Source organism: Poecilia formosa, unplaced genomic scaffold, assembly GCF_000485575.1.
Source record: "Poecilia formosa unplaced genomic scaffold, Poecilia_formosa-5.1.2 Scaffold121, whole genome shotgun sequence".
In the NCBI taxonomy this organism is placed as follows: Eukaryota; Metazoa; Chordata; class Actinopteri; order Cyprinodontiformes; family Poeciliidae; genus Poecilia; species Poecilia formosa.
In genome coordinates, this window is record NW_006800060.1 from 1,079,424 (window position 1) to 1,099,862 (window position 20,439).

At 38.7% G+C, this 20,439-nt stretch overlaps 1 protein-coding gene across 2 annotated transcripts; it reads right to left on the reverse strand.

The window, feature by feature from the left end:
• Positions 1 to 12: 12 nt before the first annotated feature.
• Positions 13 to 16,076, reverse strand: LOC103144081 (carbohydrate sulfotransferase 11). Of its 2 annotated transcripts, none has more exons than XM_007560880.2 (3): positions 15,502 to 16,076; positions 4,863 to 4,936; positions 13 to 1,620 (listed from the first exon to the last, which is right to left on the reverse strand). In XM_007560880.2, exons 1-3 carry the CDS (start codon positions 15,593 to 15,595, stop codon positions 775 to 777), a joined length of 1,014 nt encoding a protein of 337 aa, XP_007560942.1. In that variant the 5' UTR covers positions 15,596 to 16,076; the 3' UTR covers positions 13 to 774. The 2 variants fall into 2 exon arrangements, with proteins under 2 accessions (XP_007560942.1, XP_016531279.1); XM_016675793.1 differs by lacking the exon at positions 15,502 to 16,076 and adding an exon at positions 5,142 to 8,751.
• Between the last annotated feature and the right edge of the window lie 4,363 nt (positions 16,077 to 20,439).

Sequence of the window (20,439 nt, forward strand, 5' to 3'; positions counted from 1 at the left end):
CATGGAACCATCTTGGTGAAAATGCATTTATTTGAAAGACATGGAAGAACATATATCTAGTTTGGTTTGGCTTTTTTAGAGCTAGAAATAATAAATTAAAATAATAGTTACAACAAAAAAATGTTTCCTACAGTAAAAAAAACAGAACAATAGTCACAGTTAGAAAAGCTCTTTGTTGCCAAGGGACAAAATGAAGGCCCACGATCCAAGGCACATGTCTGGAGACATTCGCTGTCCACACACGATCTGGATGCGATTCATTCTCCTCCTAGAGCAGCGCTGTCCAAACACTGCAAACTTTTACAAACAAATGGGTGGCAAAAGTGAGTATAATTCCAGTCTTGCATGAATTAGAGATCCATTTTCAGACCAGTTTGTTTCTATCATGGACACATTCCATTTAGCATTTTATTTAAAAAATTTAGTCTGTGTGGCAAATGGATACTTTCCGCTTTACAATTTTGGCCCACATGGCAAAAAGTGGACACCACTGCTCTAGAGAGATCACCTGTTGTGCAAATTCACCTTTGAAACAGCAGAAAACCAAAACTTGAACAGCATTTCACACATTCAGAGCCAGTGACTAACAGTTAACTCCACGTCTTCCATAAAAACTCATTTGCCTCGTGAGGCAGAAACTCCCATCTCCTCATGGAATGTCCTCACCAGCTTTTGTTTTTCTCACCTGCTCAGATATGAAAACTTCATGATTTTTCCATTAAAAGCAGAAAGAGAAGCAGGTCCATAAGTTTGTGTCTGAAAGACGTCCCGGCCTCATCTGAACTTGAGATAGGCTGGAGCCGAGTAGTTGAAGAGCAGGAAGTCCATGCGATACAGATTGTAGAGCTTTTTCTGGTAGAAGGGGCTGATGTTCTGGAAGAAGTCGGCTGCCATATCTCCGGTAGTCCTGGTGCTTTTGGACGAGGCGGGGAAGCGGACCTGCTGGTCCGCCCCAGCCAGCTGCAGCACGTAGCGGGAGTCCTGCTCCAGCGTCTCGTACTTCCCCACCACGTCGTAGTGGATGAGGCAGGGGTGGCACAGCGAGTGCACCCGCTCCCAGTGTTCGTTGAAGGGCTCTTCCCGCTGGGTTGCGGGGTCCACGAGGTAATACACAAACTCCTCAAAGGAGACGTCGTCCCCTTTCTCCAGGGCTTCCGGCCGAGGGTCTGGCCTGTGCCGGCGGACGATCTTTGTGCCGTATCGTTTGTGGAAAGCTGTATTGTAGCTCCGTGTGAATTTGTTGCGGTACGCAGAGACCAGCCGCTCGAATGGCTCACGCACAAAAAGGAACTTCAGGTAGGAGCGCAGGCGCTGGTTGATCTGGGGGGTGGAGTACTCGGACAGGGTCCGGAGGTTTCCCGGGACGTGGGCCTCGTTGGCGGGGATGGCTAGTGGGTCTTTGTGGTCACCCGAGACTCCTGTCAGAACCATGAGCACCCTCTTCCAGTTGGTACAGGCTACTTTGGGCACATAGCAGTACAGCAGGCCGTGCTGGTCGTCCACAATAATGTGCTTCAGGTCTTCGGGGACGAGGACTCTGCGTTTGCGGGTGTAGGAGTGGCAGGCCTCCTCCAGCAGCTCCCGGCGACCCTGATGGACGGCCGCCACAGCAGACTCCACCTGTTGGGGAAGGAAAACCAGGAGCAGATAGTTTAATTTGGTTCAGGTTTGGATGGTTTCAGAATGTTTGAACAGAAAAGTAGCACACCTTGTAAATACATTCATGACATTTGGCTTTTGATAAATGCATATCACACATATCAGATGTTTTGTTTTTTGAAAATGCTAATAGGACCATGTAACATTTTCCTACTTCACACATATGCATGACTTGGTGATGCGCTCACAATACACTGCGCATCTGGAAAACCTTATTCCAGATTCTACTAAATGAATCTCTTTCCTCAACATTTTACACACACATCTGCCATAATGACAATGTGGAAAAGGTTTTTGAGAGTTTTGCAAATTTAAAATTAAGATATCACATTTACATTAACATTGACAGCCTTGATCAATAGTTTGTTGATCCCCCTTTGGCAGCAATTCCAGCCTCAAGTCTTTTTGAATATGATGTCACCAACTTAGCTCTATTATTTATTTATTTATTTTTTTACAGTTTATTTGATGGGGACAGATACTAGAAACATGGCTCAAGACAATCTGATGCCTGCATCACAGTGTTCAGAGCCATAGCTAAGTCACAACACCCGTCCCCAGAAACCTGGACCCTCAGGTGGGCAATTCTGAGGAAAATGATTAATTGAGACTATTTGTGAAAAGGCTGAAACATAACAAAATGTGGAAAAAGTAAAGTGCTGTGAATAGTTTCTGGATGCACTGTATGTTGAAGATTATAGTTATTAGGTAAAAACCTCCTTTGCAGTGCACTGTACTGGAGGACAAACTCCTCATTAAACCAGATGCTCTGCATGTCATGAGGACTTCACTTCTCCATGGTGAGTGAAGCTCTGACTCCACAGAGGGTGGTCTCACAGCCGCTGGAACATGCAGCTACCTGGTAAAACCAAGGGTCATCTAGTTCATCCTGTTCTCCTACTGGCACAAATGTCTTATTTACTCTTTTTATTTACTCGGGCTGGCTTGGCAGTGCAGCGGCCACAGCCCCAGAGCTCAGAGTCTGACTGTGTCCGACCTGATGACTGGCTCTCTGTGTCTGCCGACAGACACTGGAACATCCAGGAAACACTGAGGGGCTACGCTCTGAGCAGCAGAACCTGGCCCGTACTCTCACGTAAACCTAGACCTCGCCTTTAAGTCTGTCCGTGTGGACAATGAGGGGACATTAATAGCAACTAGGACCGTCCAAGTCAAACATGTCCTTGGGAGACAGCAGCAGGGTTTGGTACTGCTGCTGAGGGTTAACATAAAGGGTTTGGTTTTCAGGTGAACCACATGCAACAAGGCCTGTCACCTTAACAAATGTTGCTGGATGATAAATTGTCCCAAAAGTTATTGCGGTAAACGAGAGACCATTTTCAAGTAATATAATGGTAATGACATCATAATGCAAGAACAGCACCTCAAAGGTCAATACATTTTAAATTTTAATAAACTGAAACTGGAAGACATTTTAAATATCAATGGGCCAGCTGCGCTATGAAGCTTACAGGAAATCTGCATGTGCTGTAAACAATCACATAGAAGCACGATATCATTGCTAGCCATAAAAAGTCTGAATCATTCCTCTGATTCTGACTTTATTGCTACAGTTTAGGAATCTTCCTTCTTTATGTAAACCAAAAGGGAGTGGCATCAGATTTTAGTGGTTGTAGGATTTCTCTTTTGTCTTTGGTAAAAAAAAAACAACCTTGAGTCGTTCCTTCTGCTAGCACTGGACACGCATGTTTGTTTTGGTTGTATTTTACCCAGAATTCCCTGCACTAGATAGGAGTGCAATACTAAATATTTTGCTGTCAATCCAATACCAAGTAAATATAGGCCAATATCATCAATACTGATATCAATATTATCAATGCTTTTATTATGTAGGTTTTTATATCGTTATACTGCTGACCTCTAGGTGTTTTTGTGTTTTTTTTTCTTAGAAATATTTTATTAAAATCTAGGACACAATTTGGACAAAGTTTGTAGACGTCTACAAAATACAAGATAAACAGAAATAATACTAAAAAAAACGAAGCAAATTTATGAGGATATTTTTCCTTAAAGTGCAAAAAATATAATTTGAGAGCAAAACAAAAATCTGTTTTTAGGTAAAATTGAGAAACTACAATATTTAAATCAGATGAAATTTCAATATACCAATACCGACATGTTATCAATATTTCGGATCGATCTGCCCATCTCTTTAACTTTTATCTTACTGATTTAAAATTCAAGGAAAAATTGTAGAATTCAAGAAGTTATAAGAAATTTCTTAAAATGTTCATCACTATGAGCTCAGATTTTATGTGGCCAAGATCTCTCCGTTCTTCAGAAGGGAAACATAAAAAATTGGTGGTTTATTAAACACCAAGTTTCCCCACTTTAAGTATTTACTCTACAATATTTACAGCTTATTTTGCCCAAACCTCTAAGTTTTAAGAGCTGCTTAAGGTTGAGTTGGGCCAAACAGACACATAAGTGAGTCTGGCCAACAGTTTACCTCCTAATTACCATCCTGAGAGATTAGCAAGTTAAGACCTGAGGAGGAAGGAAAATGAAGAAAATATTACAAGCAGTTAAATTTAAGGGGAACCTGCTGGAGCTTGTTTGTTTTATGAAAATTAAACCTTCCTTCTCCACACAGAAAGACTTAACTGGGAACAGCTGCTGTGTTTTTACACAAAGCATTTCAAATCTGAAAAAGAAAAAAAATTGTGCAGATCTCAGTGAACAACCAACACAGGAAACACAACCAACGACGAAGGCAGCAAAGGATAAAATGCAGGTGATAAGATAGAACATGTAAAGGTCTCATCATCTGGTGATGCTTTCTGCTGTTAAAAATGGAAAATTCAAAGAGAAGGTTTATGTGCTCAAAAAACTGTTTCTGAGCACATTCTGAACAATAATAAACTGGGAAGTGTTGTCAACTAGGTCAATAAATTAAAAATATACATTAAGAGAATAACTTATTATATTCTGTGTCTTATGTAGTTGTAAAATGTTTTAACAATAACTGCAAGAGAAGGAAGTGGCTCTTCTTTCTAAAACAAATAAAAAGGCGATGATCTGCAAAGTCGCACCTTAAGGCACAAAACTTCTGAAGAGTGCAATTTGACTACAAGACACAAAAATCAAAGGGGCTTTTAACACCGCCCCAAAATAAAGAAACAAAGAAAATCAAAACAGCGTTGAGGTTTCTAAAAGAAGGGAACGTGTTCCACACCACTCACCTGTTCCCCCTCATACAGGCTCTGCAGGGGGCTCCTCCGGGTTTTCTGCCCACTGCTCCGCTCCGACAAATGTTCTGAAGAACAAAACACATCAGTGACAATGTTCACGTCACAAAACACACACTCACACACACTACACATTACGAGGTGTTGGCATATTTAAAGGGATGGGAATCACAGACAATAACGCTATAACATCACAACATGTCAACAAACAACGAGGATAAAAAGTCTGAAGTTTAAAAATGAATAAAGCGGCAGGCTGAGTGTAAAGCCAACCTAACATGGAGGCTGAGGGCGATGAGGATCAGTCTGAGCCTTCAGGTCGGCATCGTTTTACCTCACGGGCTCAGACACACACACACACACACACACACACACACACACACCATTTCACACAACCACACTTGAAGCAAATGTGGTGAATCTGTGGTATCAGAAGACAGACGTTACACTGATGAACAGTCACTTCACACTTTGTGAAACATTTATGTGCTTTGTTGGATTAGTGCAACAATCTGTACCATCAAACAGCAGTGACCACAGAACATCCCTGAAAACTTAAAAAGACCTGCATTAAGAATGAGTTTGTAAGACTTTCAAAGCCAAGAGGTCCAGAGAATAACGGCAAAACTTATGAAGGGCAACGAGAGAAATCTGTTCGACAAAATCCTCTCATTTTCAGCAACAGACACAAACAAATCAGCCAAGAGTTACTTCATGTTGGGTGAGCTGCAGTTGACAGATCCTTCATTGTAAAGCCCATCTTAGGTCACATCTTAGTGTGTAGTTAATGACAGTCAGCACAGAGTTGCCAACTTAGTCACTTTGTTGCCATATTTAATGACTTTTCAGACAAAAATAAATAAATTCAGAATCAGCGGGTCAGACCTTAACTTTAAGATCCTTTTTTTAATCATTCCCATCTTCCAAAAATACTGTCACACTGTACTGTGTTGGTGGCTAACCACGTTTCACATTACATTTCAGAAATATGATTGATGAATTAAAAGGGAAATATGAAGCATAGATTGATGGTATGGGCCTTGGGTCTATCATTTGCTGTTGTGTTATTCTATTTTTACCAGAACTGTAAGCTACAGCTAACATGCTAACAATGTAAGAAGCCAGAAAGTTTAAAGGACTTCTCTATTTTGGATCAAAAACAACCAAACATACATTCACTTTTTAAAGGTTTTTTTTATTATTATTTCAATGATCCATTTTACTTGAATCAACCCTTAAACATATTATACTAAATATTATAAATGTATCCACTTACTTGAATAAAAATGAACCTTTATTCAAGCTTTTTTTTATCTAACTGCAACTGAGTTCATTTATAATGTGGCTCCTTAACACCGACCTAATATTCAATATTTTGTTTCTCATTAATATCTATTCAGTAATAGGAGATATAAACACATGTAGTCCATAAACAGCAGCATAAAACTATTTTTCTCTACATGTTATATTAACATCTGGAAACAGACCTGAGACTGCTCCACTGTGAGTGGATTATTATAAATTAATATCGTTTTAGAAAAAGCTGGAGCAGCAGAGCTGGTAGTTCATGGAGTAGCTGCAGCCGTTTCACATATTGCTCACTGGATGTGCTCTGGAGAGCCAAGGGCGCCACACACACTGGAGGAGAACACTGTAAAAATGTAATGTACAGGGAATGACAGAGTATGAAGGGCAGACATGGCATTTTAAATTTTAAAATAAAAATCTAAAAGACAAAAAATGATGTAGTCCACATGTATATATGTCTGTCTCTTACGTGATCTACATGCAGTCCTACTCAATAAGTCAGAATTTTGATGTAAAGTTGATGTATCTCAGTAACTCAGTTCACTAAATGAAACTCACATCATATCAAGTCTTTATTTCTGTAATGCTGATCATAAAAGCTAATGAAAACATTTTAGATTAGAATATTGAGAGGATCCTACACTGACCCACATCTGGACGCAACAACAACAAAACATTCAGTGTTTAAACTTTACATTTTCTTAAAGCCCATTCTCAGAAAAGTCACAACATTTAGTAAAGTGTAATCATGTGTTAAAAATCAATGGAGCTTTTACTCTGTGCAGTGAGGCTGAAGGAGTTGATGTTTTTACAAAGAATCTTTCCTCATATTTGATTATTCTACACCAGCTACTATATATACACTTACTTATATACTTATATATTTACTTGCTGTTAAACTGTTTCTGTTTTTATTTCTTATTCTTTTTAAATCATACACTATTTTTACCATACAATGACATAGAAAAAGAAAAAAAGGAAATAAAGATATCCTTCCTGGAAGCATTTCTGTTAGCACTAGCATAAATTAGCTGATGTACCGATTGTGCTTCTGGAACAGATCGTCCAGTCTAGATAGCTGCAGTTTCTGAGGAAGAAGTGTGGAAATACTATAAAGTGACTCAATATCACTCCCAGAAACATTGGCTTATAACTTAAATACAAGGATAACGCTTATTTTCCACCAAGCTAAGCTTTAGATTTTTTGTATTTCCTCAAGAAGATTCACATCAGCAGAGAAGAGCAACAAAGACAAATCAGATGATCCTTCTGCCAACAGAAGGTCCAACTCAACATTTTTCTTTAACTCTTTGATTTATCTGCTGACTCAGAATCACATTTCACGCATGAAAACATCCAAAGTAACGTTTTCTCTCCTCCGTTTAAAGGCCAGTGAGCAAAGGTAATGTCTGCTTGGGTTTAGGAAATGACTAACACCTGGCAGACAGCGAGCTCAGCAACAAGCTGAGATGGCACACATTGAAAGCATGCATTGTGTGACATCATCTCCCTGCTAGTGCAGCATCATGGGAAATCTGAGTGGCTCTCTGGTGAAAATATCAGGACATTAAGCTATCCAATTATTCTACCAGAGCAAATCACTGCAATATGGAATTATGGAAATGTTTAAAAAAAAAAACATCTAAAAGAGAGAGAGGGAGAGAACTAAAGCGGGGCTAAAGACGCTGATCGATCCCGCTTTGGAACTTTTCCATTTGAAACATTCCGGTTTCACCTGGTCTGGTGTGAAAACCCTGCAGCTCCGCTAGTCACACAACCACAGCGCAGGAAATGCAAAACGCAGGAAGGCCCATGTATGTTCGTCCTGTCTTGGCTATGAACAGAGCTCTGTTTGAATCCCAGTGGGGAAACAGCCCCCAATCCTCTAAACCCCCTTCAGCTTCTAATGCCAAGGAGTCACTTTGCTATGAGAAATGCTGTAAAAGTAAAAGCCTCATCCTTTTATGTGAAAAATGAGTGTAAATCTTATCCTGTCAAAAAGCATAGAAATGATAAACGTATAGAGCCAGACCAGTTCTGGACAAAAACTCAACAGTAAAAATCACCAGTCAAGTTTTTTTTTACTAATTCTAAATACTATGAACACATGACAAATGGTGAATTAATGAAGCCATCATTAGGAGACATAAGAAATGACATCAACACCATGTTGCATCCATGTTGGAGGCTCTTATTTTGAAGTGAAAAGGGAAGTCTTTTTTGAATTTTGTGATGACAGAGCTGGTTAATAAAGACTTTTGGTTATGCTGAAGCTTGACACACATTAGCAGACCCTGAATTTGGATACAACTATAATATATCTGTAAGCAGTAAGCTGTAAGCTAGCTAAGCGCTAGTTGCAGTTAGCATCAGCTAGTGCTGATGCTAAAGATGGCAGCGGCGTTTTGGGGGCCAAGACTCCAGTGGAAAAACGTGAAGAAGTCAAAATAACATAAAATACGCTTTTAAATTAAGAAATGGTACTTTGAGCCACACAGTGTGAATTGTAAGAGGTAACAGGTCTTCTGGTTCTGGTTCTGCTCTGCATCACCAGAACCAGAACCAAAGGAGGAGAAGCAGCATTCAGCGTCTATGCACCACAAATCTGGAACAAACTTCCAGAAAACTGTAAAACAGCTGAAACACTGAGTTCCTTTAAATCTTGACTCCTGTTTAGAGTTGTAACATTTCTGAAGGGAACTTTTCAGAATAAAACATTGAGGCCGGGTCAGAAGGAGTGAAGTCTAGGAAGGAGAACCAGCTTCATTCATCAAGTCTGTGCAGACAAACAAGGAATCTGACTTTGGTCCAATTTTATTCTCAAAGATATTTAAAATATAATTACATTAAAAAGGGAAAATAAAAGCTAAGGGCCAAAAACGCATACACTGACATGCTAAAATCACAGCGCCACACAGTAGCCTGGCATAAGAACTACACCGCTGTAGCTGTTGAGGTGTATGTGGTCTCGTCTAAACGTGGAACTAATTAAACATGATTTAATTAGTACGTCCACACACCTCAAATTCAGGCTCCTCTAGAACCTCGCAAGTAGTTTTTTTTTTTTTTGTTTGTTTTACAAATGGGCAAATTTATATCTGCGACAGCGTGCGTGATGTAAATTTTGCGTCTGCTTTTGTTATCTTTTCGCAGACATCTATGCTCAGCCTGGACGTTGGGGATCGTGGTGACAAACACACAGCAGATGAAAAAAAACGTTGAGCCCCAACGTGTGCAGAGAAAAATGACTTGTTTGGAAGAAAACAAAATGTGGGAGGATTTTTCTTGTTTTCCTCAGTTGCATAACTCCATCTCTTGGGGATGGCAGGGTCACAAAAACTGCTGAGAAACCAACTTTATTATTCCTCTTTACTTCTCTCCTGATCAGACAGTCGACCAAACCATCGCATCATAATGCAAACAAGAGTCTGTCAGGTGTAGTTCTGAGTGGAACGCTGTGCTCAGAAACAAAGTGTCATCTCTGACAGGTCCAGGTGGGCTGTGGTCCATGTGGGGAGCGTTTAGCTGAAGGAAATGTAATCTGTGCAGCTCGTTTTGATAGGTTCTGAAGAACGTCATGAGTAGTTTCAGCTGCGACAGAGCAAACCTGCAAATCATTTGAGAATAACCGCTTCCAAAACAGATGGTCCTGATCAGATTCAGAGGAACCAGAGGACTGCTTGTATAAGAACCTGAGAGCCGTCATCAGACAGGCTGAGGAGGGAGAGCAGTCCTCCTCTACACCCGGCCTGCAGTACATATGTGTTGCTGTGTTATGTAATAATGAAGTAAAATCTTCAAAAAGTAATAAAACATCATTGAAATAGCATTATGTAATAATCAACGCAAAACAATAAAATCCTTGAACACGTTTTGCAAAACTTTCTGCCACATTATGTAAAAACGTTACATTTTCCACCAATTATGAGGCAGCTCTGCTTTACAAATTATAATGTGGCGCATTATGTAATAAAATGTTTGTGTTGATGCTGATCATTATGTTTCTAATAACAATCATGTTGTAGCTTATATAAAAATTTAAATTGAACTTTTGGTCATTTAGTTTCCTTTCAGACTCAAAGCCAGAACCTGCAGCATTAAGCTGCAAGTAAACGACCAAAAACAAATTGAAATTTTGCTAGAAAATACAAATTTTAAGATTTTTCTCAGAAATGTTCTAGAAAACACTTGAAAATTTCTGAGTTTGAAAGGACAAAATTTTGCTAGAAAATTCCCCAGAAATTTTGATATTAATCAAAAACTAAATTCTAATCCCCCAACCCCCAAAACACACACACACACACACACACACACACACACACACACACACACACACACACACAAACAAGGAAGCTTCTGATCTCCAAACATCAAGAATTTGCAAGAAAATCTCAGAAGTTTTGAGATCTTCTCAATCTTATAAATTTTCTAGAAAATACTTGGAACCTTCTGAGTTTGAAAAGTCAAACTTTTACCAGTAAAAACTCAGATAGTTTTATATTAATTAATTAAAAACATGAACATGTCTGAGCTTCAAATGTTGTGAATTTTTGACATTTTAAATCCAGAAGATTTCCAAAAGTATAAAATTTTTGACTTTGAAAAAGTTTTTTTCTTGCAAATTTCTTCACATCTAAAGCTTTCCTCCAGATCCAAGAGATGAAATGTCTCCCGGGGAGCCGGGGAACAAGCTGCTTTAACGCTCAGCATGCAGTGAGATGAAGTACTGCACAGATAATTTGTGGTGTGGAGGTTGGGCAGGGAAGGAATGAGCTGAGCAGGAGCGATGGTGACGGCCGCCTGCAGCCTCCAGGCTGCTGTCTCTACCCTCCATCCTCCATCTGCTGCTAATTAAACCTCTAGAACAAACTGCACGAGAGGCGTCACTCCACATCTGGTGGTGTTACCGCTGACATAAACATCAATCCTGCTTCCAGGATCATGTAAGAGGAAAACTCTGGCAATGGAGGGAAATATAACATAATTTGAGACAGGTGCATGCAGCCACAGGAAACCCTCTAAAGCTTTGAGCTGCCAATAAAACATAAACTGGTTCAGATTTCTCTTTAACATGAAAACAGCATTCAACGCTACCTGGACTGGTTACGGATTATTTATGTAAAGAGCAGTGGAGACGCCACACTGTGTGAGAGAAAGCAAAACGGATCTTTGCATTCTGAGCACAATTACAGTGATAAAGCGACAGGTAAATGTTGAAGTGTTGAGGATTCTGCCACTAGCCCGTCAGGACAACTAAAGTCTGGTTCACACAGAAACGTTTATGTGCCCACATGAAAATAACTGTAAAACTGCTCACTGAGACTGACCTTATGGATTCGGTAACAGCATCTATACAGAAGAGCTGCTGTCAGTGAAGCTGTCTGGCTGTTGGTTTCCATCAGGTCACCTGTTAAGGCCAGTAAAGCCTTAACAGAATATCTGTCTAGAAATGAGCCAAAATGGAGGCGGCCTGCTGGAGCAGAAGGTCTCTGCTGCTCATTTCTTCTTTTTGGAGACTTTTACTCCACATCTTTTGGGTTTGGGAATTGCATGTTTAGGCTTTTAATCTCTGTTAATGTCATTTGACCATATGGCTGAAAATGTATCATGACATTAATTAGCTTTTTATTTAAATATCTGAATTACTGTCCAACTGGTGACGTGTCATTTCCTGTTTATCCAGGTTTTTCTCCACAATGTTTTTCTTCATTTTTAAGCAGTTATCTATTTATATTGATCACATATTTACTGCAACATATTGTTATTGATTTATCAGTTAAGAACGGTTACTTTGAGACATTTTTAAAGTAATATTTAAAATGGCATAACAATACAAGTTTGATAAACTCATTTTGTAAAAACTCTCAACACTGGAACTAGAATATATTCCAAATATTCTAAGTAAAACACAAACCAAATACAATACATAAAACAGAAATAGAAACCAGATGCAACTGAAATAAACAGATAAAAAAGGATTATGAAGTCTGTGAAAAAAATCCTCCTTCAAAAAATATGAATCATCTGAATGGAAATTATTGAGCTCATTTTAATTTATATCTCAATTAAAGATGACCTGCTCATTGCAACAGGCTTGTGAGACTAAGACAGCACCTGTCTTCAGTCAGAGGCCTCTTCAGATTCACTGTAAAACTGACTGCTACTGGAGACACTTCCTGCCTACAGCATCAGCCTCCACATGTTGTCATAACACATGATATGAGTTATGACAACATTTAATTTCCCTTTGGCATAAATAAAGTATTTGTGACTCGAATTAGCAGGATGTTTCTTGGAACATTTCCCCTTTTCTCTTGGACTAAAGTGGACCAATGCTCACATCTACAGTACATGCACTGTAAAGCCACACTGAGTCCGTAGCTCAGTGTTGTGGGTTCAGAGTGCCAAAGTACATAAAAAACTACAATCCTATAATAAGTGCAACCCAAACATTCCTCTGTTTACAGAGCATCTTGCTGCTCCATATGGAGTTTAGACAAACAGCCTGACCTTTAGCCCACATGGAGCAGAAAAGAACTGTTCAGCTGTTCCAAATATGGATGAATTGTTCATGCTTATTTCTGAAATCAATTTATTCAAACTGAAAGCCAGCAGGCTGTATTAATCTGTCAGAAACATGCTGCTTTCCAAGTGCATTTGAAGTGCATGAAAGCAGAAATACCAGAGTGAGTCTTCCACCGTTCTGCACACGGCTTCATTCATGCAGACGATCGGCAACGGATCCGAGACACGAGGCAGGAGAGCAGCAGGAGGGACACTCAGCACAAAACTCCACTGAACTTATTCAACCCTTCACTGACTTGTTTGTCTCGATTCATTATTTACATGGATTTTAACGTCTTAAAAAAACTGAATGCAATTAATTGCTTTTTTTTTTTAAATACACAAAGATTCCAACCGGAATATCGGCCAATATTAGCACAACTTCACATATTGATATCGGTATCAATAAGTAAAATCTGGCAGACATTTACACCTGCCACAATAAATCTTATGAAAAATTAAAACAAGCTCAATAATTTCCATTAGTGTGTTTTTTTCCCCCCTTTCCTCTCCAGGCTTCAGTCTGGTGTTTTTTTCTGAAGGACAATTTTGTTTGCAGAAACTTCATCATTTATTTATTTGTTGTTGATGTTGTTTGTTTATTTCTTTGGATATTTAAAAATGCTTTCCAGTTTCAGTTTTAAATGTTCATTAGAATTGGAAGTTTATTGATCTTTGACAATGTGTCACTGCATTATTATTATTATTATTATTATGCCATTATTATTAGATAACTAATAGTAACGGCATAACTTCATGTTCCAATCAGGGATTGAATAGTTTGGGGCTTTTCATTATAGCTTAGTTTTATTTCATTGTGATTTTTTTGTTTGACTAATTCAGTTTGTTTAAATTTGTTTTTACAGTGGGTTTGCTATTAACACTGTTTAACTTTAGTTCAGGTTTTACTAGCTATGATAATAGTCTTGTTTTTCATAATTTGGTCAATTTGTAGGTGCGGAATTCAAAAAGTGACTATTTATACATCATTTGGGATAATAAATAGTCAACAGAAGATATAATATATAAAAAATATTTTCAATTATTGACTCACCAGCTGACTGCTACTTTCTCCAAACTCATTCTGTTATGGTTTTGCAGACCACCAGGATGAGGATGGAGGGCAGTAATCTGCAGATGGCTGATGTAAACTGCTGTTGTGGGAGGAAAAAAAAAAAATCGGTTCGAAAAGTTCCAATAATTACCATTATTTTATATTTATTTAAATTAACGGAAATGTTGTCTTAATTTCAGTCGCTATTATTTTGTTTGTTTTAGTTAATTGTAATGTTGAAGGCCTATCGTAGCAGCTGTTGATGCTAACAGCTGCTACGTGTTGGATGTTATGCTAAACCAGTTGCTGCTCAGTTCGGATTATAAAACTGATGAACTACTGTTGGTTTTACTGCACTGTAAAACTGCAGTTTTCAAACATGTATATGACATCGACTGTATCATGAAATGACTCATGTTGAATGTTGGAGGCAAAAATAATCCTGATCAGGACGTCCCACACTATGAAGCAGCTCATCTGATTGGTTAAAATCCACTAAGATAAAACATAGTCAGGAAACACTTACAGTACAAAAAAGAAATCTCTATAATTATTACAACACATAACTACTCCGCTCTGTGACATCACAGCAGGGACCAGATATTCCTCTGATATTCCACGAGTAACCACGGTGATAATCAATAACGTACACAGACAGGGAAATGCTGTGTTGCAATAAGAACACACACACACATATATATATGAATGAAAATGTTCTGAGTTCTGGCTGTATTGTTGTCTCAAGTCTTTCAGCAGGACAGGACACTCCTGGATTTAGCTCCGCCCTTTAACTCCGCCCCACTTTGCTATGCTGAAGGATCCCAGCAGCATGCTGCTGCCACTGCCGTGTGTCACTCCAGGGGACGTACTGTTCCGATTGATTAGCGGTTCCAGTGGATTTTATTAAGGAGTATCAGAGTAAATTGGAGGCTGGATTCATATGCCAATGGTTTTACATTTTTATTTATAAAAAGAAATTATGATAATAATAATAATCCATCCATCCATTTTCTGTACACCCTTGTCCCTTAGTGGGGTCAGGAAGGCTGCTGGTGCCTCTCCAGCTAAACTCTGGGCGAGAGACGGGATACACCCTGGACAGGTCGCCAGACTGTGATAATAATAATAATAATAATAATAATAATAATAAAACTGAATCTCACCATTCCTTCTACTTCACATATGTGTGTGATTTAGATTATACTTCTTGTAATAAAATCCCATTTTTAGGTACTGCATGAAATATGGAAGCAGAAACACAAAATATTGAGAAAGACTGAATGAACTTCATTATTAAGTCACTAAGAAAATGACCTGGTGCTCCATGTGCAGAATACTCATGTCCATAACAGGGTGCACTGAAGCACAAAATAAGATTTTTAAAAAATATATACAAATAGAAACATGACCTAAATGTAAATGAATTCGGATGTTTATTTTATTATGATGGCTGCAGGAATGATTGCTTCATATTTAATGATTGATAATTCCAGTTAACCTGACGGGATTTGCCACACCTGAATGCATTTCAGTGGAAGGTGTTCTTCTTTTGTCTCTGGTTGGGATCCAACACATTCTGGTGAATCAGGCTCAGACTGAGCTTTTTACCCCAGATAAAGATAAATGTCAAACGGACATACTGGAACACAGACAAGTATTTCTGTTCCCGCCGCAGGGTTATATTTATGGATTTGTGTTAAAGCTCACCTGGCTTCAGACTGCTGTTAAAGTAGAAGATGACCACAATGAAACATCCCAGACACAGGGCAGAAACCATCCGAATCCCTTTGGGTTTCCTCATTCTGAGTCTGTGGAAACGACCGAGCAGCTGGGCCGACTTCTGCCCGGGTTCATACGACAACCGGCGTCCGTCCTCTAACTACTTTATTACCGATAACAGCACCGAGCCGGCCCGCTCACATCTCACGGCCCTGGTTATTTTCTCGCGCATGTTTGCATGTCCGTACCGGAGGACAAAGCGACGAAAAGAAAAGGAGAGAAAAAAAAGGTGGGGGGCAGCGGTAGCGAAACGAGAGTCCGCTGTTCTCCGGTATTTTTTAACGATTACTATGGCGTTTCTGTGCGCTGCTGGAAAACCAGCCGGGCGGGCTTCTTTACTGCCAGCGTCGTCCGAGCGGAGGTCACCGGCTGCCTGGTTCCGTTAAAGGGCTTTTATGTGACCCTGCGGGCCTTTCCTACCGTTCGGTTAACCCCTTTCTGCCCAAAATCCAGAGGTTTGCGGTTACTCTTAAAGTAAGCCGTCAAGCTGTTGTCTCGGTGGGTGAACTTCCGGTCACCTTTTTCAAAGTAAAAGCTTTCCAAGAAAGGAACCGGATGTTTTGTCCTGTCTGTCTCTACGACAGACTGGCGATCTGTCCAGGATGTACCCCGCCTCTCGCCTACTGATACTTTTCAACTCTGGAAAATAAGTGCAATTATTTGTTTTAAAATGTTAAAAATACTACAACCTGATTTTTTATCATATAAATTACGTAAAAAATATTTAGTTCTTTGCAATTTTTACCCAAAGTTCTAAAGTATGAATGGTCCAACGGGCCATGTATTTGACATGTATACATGATGTAATTTACATGTCAGCCATGCGTATATGCCATGTCTTATAAAACAGACTCATAACAGAAACAAATTATTGTTCAGTGATGAAATGAATAAAAAAGAGTGAAATACATTCTACTAGCTGGTGTAGCCAGTAGCAGCTTGCCTGGTTACAGTTAAATCCAACAAGTTGTCCAACTTATATCAGTAACTGTGTTAAATTGGGTGAGATGTTATACATAGGCAAATAAAAGAACATTAAGCATTCCCATAATGAGACGTGTATATACAGTTATTGATTACATCATTATAGGTAAAAAAACAACAACAACATTATAAACACATAATTATAGTCTTGACTCTTGGATTAAAAAAAACTAAACACTTTTGTATGGTGTTTGTATGGTTTTATATGCTTTGTGTAATTTTTTTATCATGATTTACAATGAAATGTATAATTTTAACTGAAACACAAGTTACCAAGCAATTTCTCGGAAATAAAAAGAAATTGTATTCATGGAAAGCTTTGAAAAAGTTGGAAAAGCTAAAAAAATAAAAATTCAGTAAGAACCCCGCTTTTATTTTGAAGTCACAACAAATCCTCATCCGGGGTATTTCTATTGATTTTTACTAAGCTTGAGCCCTGCAAACACTCACACGTGTTATATCTCAGTGTGACAAATTTAATGGCTGGTCGGGTCATTCCTCCCAGTTCAGTGATTGACTGGATTCTCTGCCTGAGGTCAGAGCAAAAGCCAAGGGTCACAAAAAAAAGGAAAAAAAAAAATATACCCCCTGCACTTTAGAAAAGCTATGGGTGGAGGAGCGGTAATAGTAACTAGAGTTTTGGTTACAGTAAGCACTTCTGTTTTATTGCTTTGCTGAACGTGTTTTTGTTATAAAATCTAACCAATAAAATGTTCCCTTTTGTTTTCTAACAGGAGCTGAAAGTTGAAAACAGTATTTTTTAAAAAAAAACACACACATTTTGTTAAATCTTCACATTGTGTCAGGGCTTTAGCATCTAATGTGGAATACACAAGGAATTCTTCTCTATTCACTGAACCAAGTGTCAAAAAAGTTTTTCATCATCACAATAATGTTTTGTTGCAAAGTACGGGCAAGGGAGTTTATGTGTTGCAGTCAGACCCAGACGTAAAAAAATGAGGTAAAAAAACCTTTAAAAATCTGAAATGATTTGACATGACATGATTAGACATGTAGACATGTCTAATCATGTCTACATGACATGTCTAATCATGTCATGTAGACATGTCTAATCATGTGCACATGATTAGACATGATTAGAGAAATGAAGGAAATCAGAGTTAGGATGGTAGAAGGCGTGTCATTAGCATACTGTACATCCTGAACAAACTTACAGAAGCTTAGAATAGATATTCCTATTCTAAATCATTTTCCTTATGATACTCCAGATAATAATAATAAAGATCCTTTATCAACAGATAATCCTTTTTATTTTCATAATGAGAACAAGATACAACTTTTCTTTGTTTCTGTATGGAGTATGAAAATGTTGGTTTTTGCTCTAAAATATTTCTTTGTAATCTTTTTTCAAGACAACGTAGAAATTGTCTTATCTGTAATTCATAAATATTGTTATCCTGTGATAACCGACAAGTACATGTCATCCATATTGTCAGACTTGTTTTGATACTATAAACTATAGTTTACGACATTGAACATCAGTCTCTAAATTAAGTGAAAAAAGTGTCCCAGAAAGAAATACAACATGAAAGTAAACTGTTTTCAGTTCTGCTTCCCGTGCAGGACACGACCTGCACACTTTCTGTCATCATCAAACTTGTTTTATGTCTGTCATTGACATGTAAGGTAAGCTTAGCAAGCACAAAATTAAAATGTAAAAAACAAAATAATTTCTAATACCAAAAAACCATATCAACCAAGTCTTTTTTGGATGTCCAGAATTATAATCTGGACATCCAAATTATAATCTGGAATTATAATCTGGAATATTTGTTTTCCCGGAGTTCTGTTGTCTAAATTCAACTTAATACTAGTAAGAACTGTGTGGGATCTGAAATGACGGTTTCTCCTGGTAATAATTATGATTAAATATCTATATTGTTCATTCTAGAAGGCTGCATGTTTTCCTGGATATCTATTGCTGAAAACCAAATACATATGTATGGAAAATGTGATGTAATTTAGCTACTAAATATCTAAACATTATTTACAATAATGTCTTAGATATCTGAATTATTTATTTGTACCATGAAGAGTTTGTTTATGGATATCTGTATTACATTCCCATTCTAGCTTTAAAATGTCAGAGTAGCCAATAAGCTTCATAGCATGTGCCAAACTGAGGGCCTGGGGGCCAAATCCGGCCCACCATTGCAATCTAGACTTCAGGAGAAGTCTAGATTCTAGAGAGACACAAATAGAGCCTTCAAGATAACAATTGTGTGCTTAAATATTATTTTAGCAGTAAAATCAGAGCACGTTTTAATGATATTCTGCTTTACATCAATTTTATGCGATTACACAAATGTGGAAATTCACAAAAAATCATCAGATCTACACATTTTTCCCTCTAACGCACAAGTGTGAGTTTATTGCACATTTTCAACAAAAAATGTCAAAAACACTGAGTTTAAGTGATGCTACTTCCCACCTGCAGGTGGCAGTATTTTTTGCTTCTACTACACTGCTGCTTCACTTTGTCTCGAGTCATAAACGGTTTTATCAACCAGCCCTTGAGAACATTCATGATCCAGATGTGGCCCACAGTGAAGATGAGGTGACCTTCCTGTTTATAGAAACCTGTAGAAACCCTAAACTTTTGTCTACTATATGTACAGTATTAATGAGAATATAAATGTACTCAAATTTACTTACCAGCAGTTACATGTAAGTAATGTAATCATTGATTTTGATTTTTGACAAATAAGAATGTATTAATATTCTCCAAAAAGTGTATTTTGTTTATTAAATGGTAAAGCTGCTTTCTTTGAGGCACATGAAGTGCAGTAATCTAACTGATATGATGTGAAACACGCCTCCTGAACCTTCAAGACCCTAAAACAAAGGAAGGAACATCTCATGGCTCCTTGTGCCCCAAAACAAGAGTCCACCTTTAGCTAATTAGAGCAGTACAGGAGAGCCCACAGAGCTACTTTTGACCTCTGACCTCCCCTGCATTCCTCACATCCATCGTCCCGGGAGTCACAAATCAAGATCCCCAGGAGAAGTCAGGACAGGTTTGGAAACACGCGACTGATCAAACCTGAGGCCTAATGGAAGGCTGGTGTGAAGCCTGTCTGTGTTTACAGTCTCAGGATGGAATGGTGGCTAATGGCTGTCAGGTCAACAAACCGGAGCACATTTTCCAAGAGGCCGGCCGGTCTAACGAGAAGTGTGAAGCTGAGTCATACCATGGTCAGAGGTTGGCACAAACAGCTGCCAGCTTGTATCTGGTTGGTGAATTAACAGGCTCAGACAGACACGGGGTCCGGACCCCTGTCTTCCTGCTGTAACACTGACTGAAGCAGACAGACGAGGTCAGGTCAACACCTATTAGAACAATTCATAGCTGTTTGTTGGATCCAAAATGATCAAATATTTTTTTCCCCAAAATTCTGTAATAAAGATATCCTATTATGGCAATGGGAAAAGTATAAAATATTTGTGTATATAAGCATTAATAGGCCTTTAAAACTGCAGGAGGTAACTTTTATTTAAAAAAAAAATGTTTTTATTTATTAAAACCGTCACCAAGTCATGTTAATATGAGACAGATAATCTGTGAAAAGATCAATCTCCAAAAGTCTGAAACGTAAAGGATGAATTTTAAATACCATGTTCAAGAAGAAGCTTTCCATCAAAATCTGGAGATTTAATCACTCTGACCCGGTGTTCTGCTGGCCCCACACTGCGCCCGCAGGCCAGAGGGCCAGACCACGCCCACCCCTCTGCCCAGGGACGGAGAGAGAGAGTGATCCCTTTACAGCGAGGAAGAAGAACACGACGTGGGAGAGAGGAGTGAGGGGGACCTGGTGCTGCTCACAGACTGAGCAGCTGCCACACCTGCTAGCAGCTCCCTAC

Excerpts from the sequence above, each read along its gene's own strand:
- LOC103144081 (XM_007560880.2), bottom strand. The coding sequence starts at position 15,595 with ATGAGGAAACCCAAAGGGATTCGGATGGTTTCTGCCCTGTGTCTGGGA. Across the intron at positions 4,937-15,501 it reads TAACAGCAGTCTGAAGCCAG|AACATTTGTCGGAGCGGAGC; the intron begins GTGAGCTTTAAC and ends TTTGTTCTTCAG. Across the intron at positions 1,621-4,862 it reads GCCTGTATGAGGGGGAACAG|GTGGAGTCTGCTGTGGCGGC; the intron begins GTGAGTGGTGTG and ends CTTCCCCAACAG.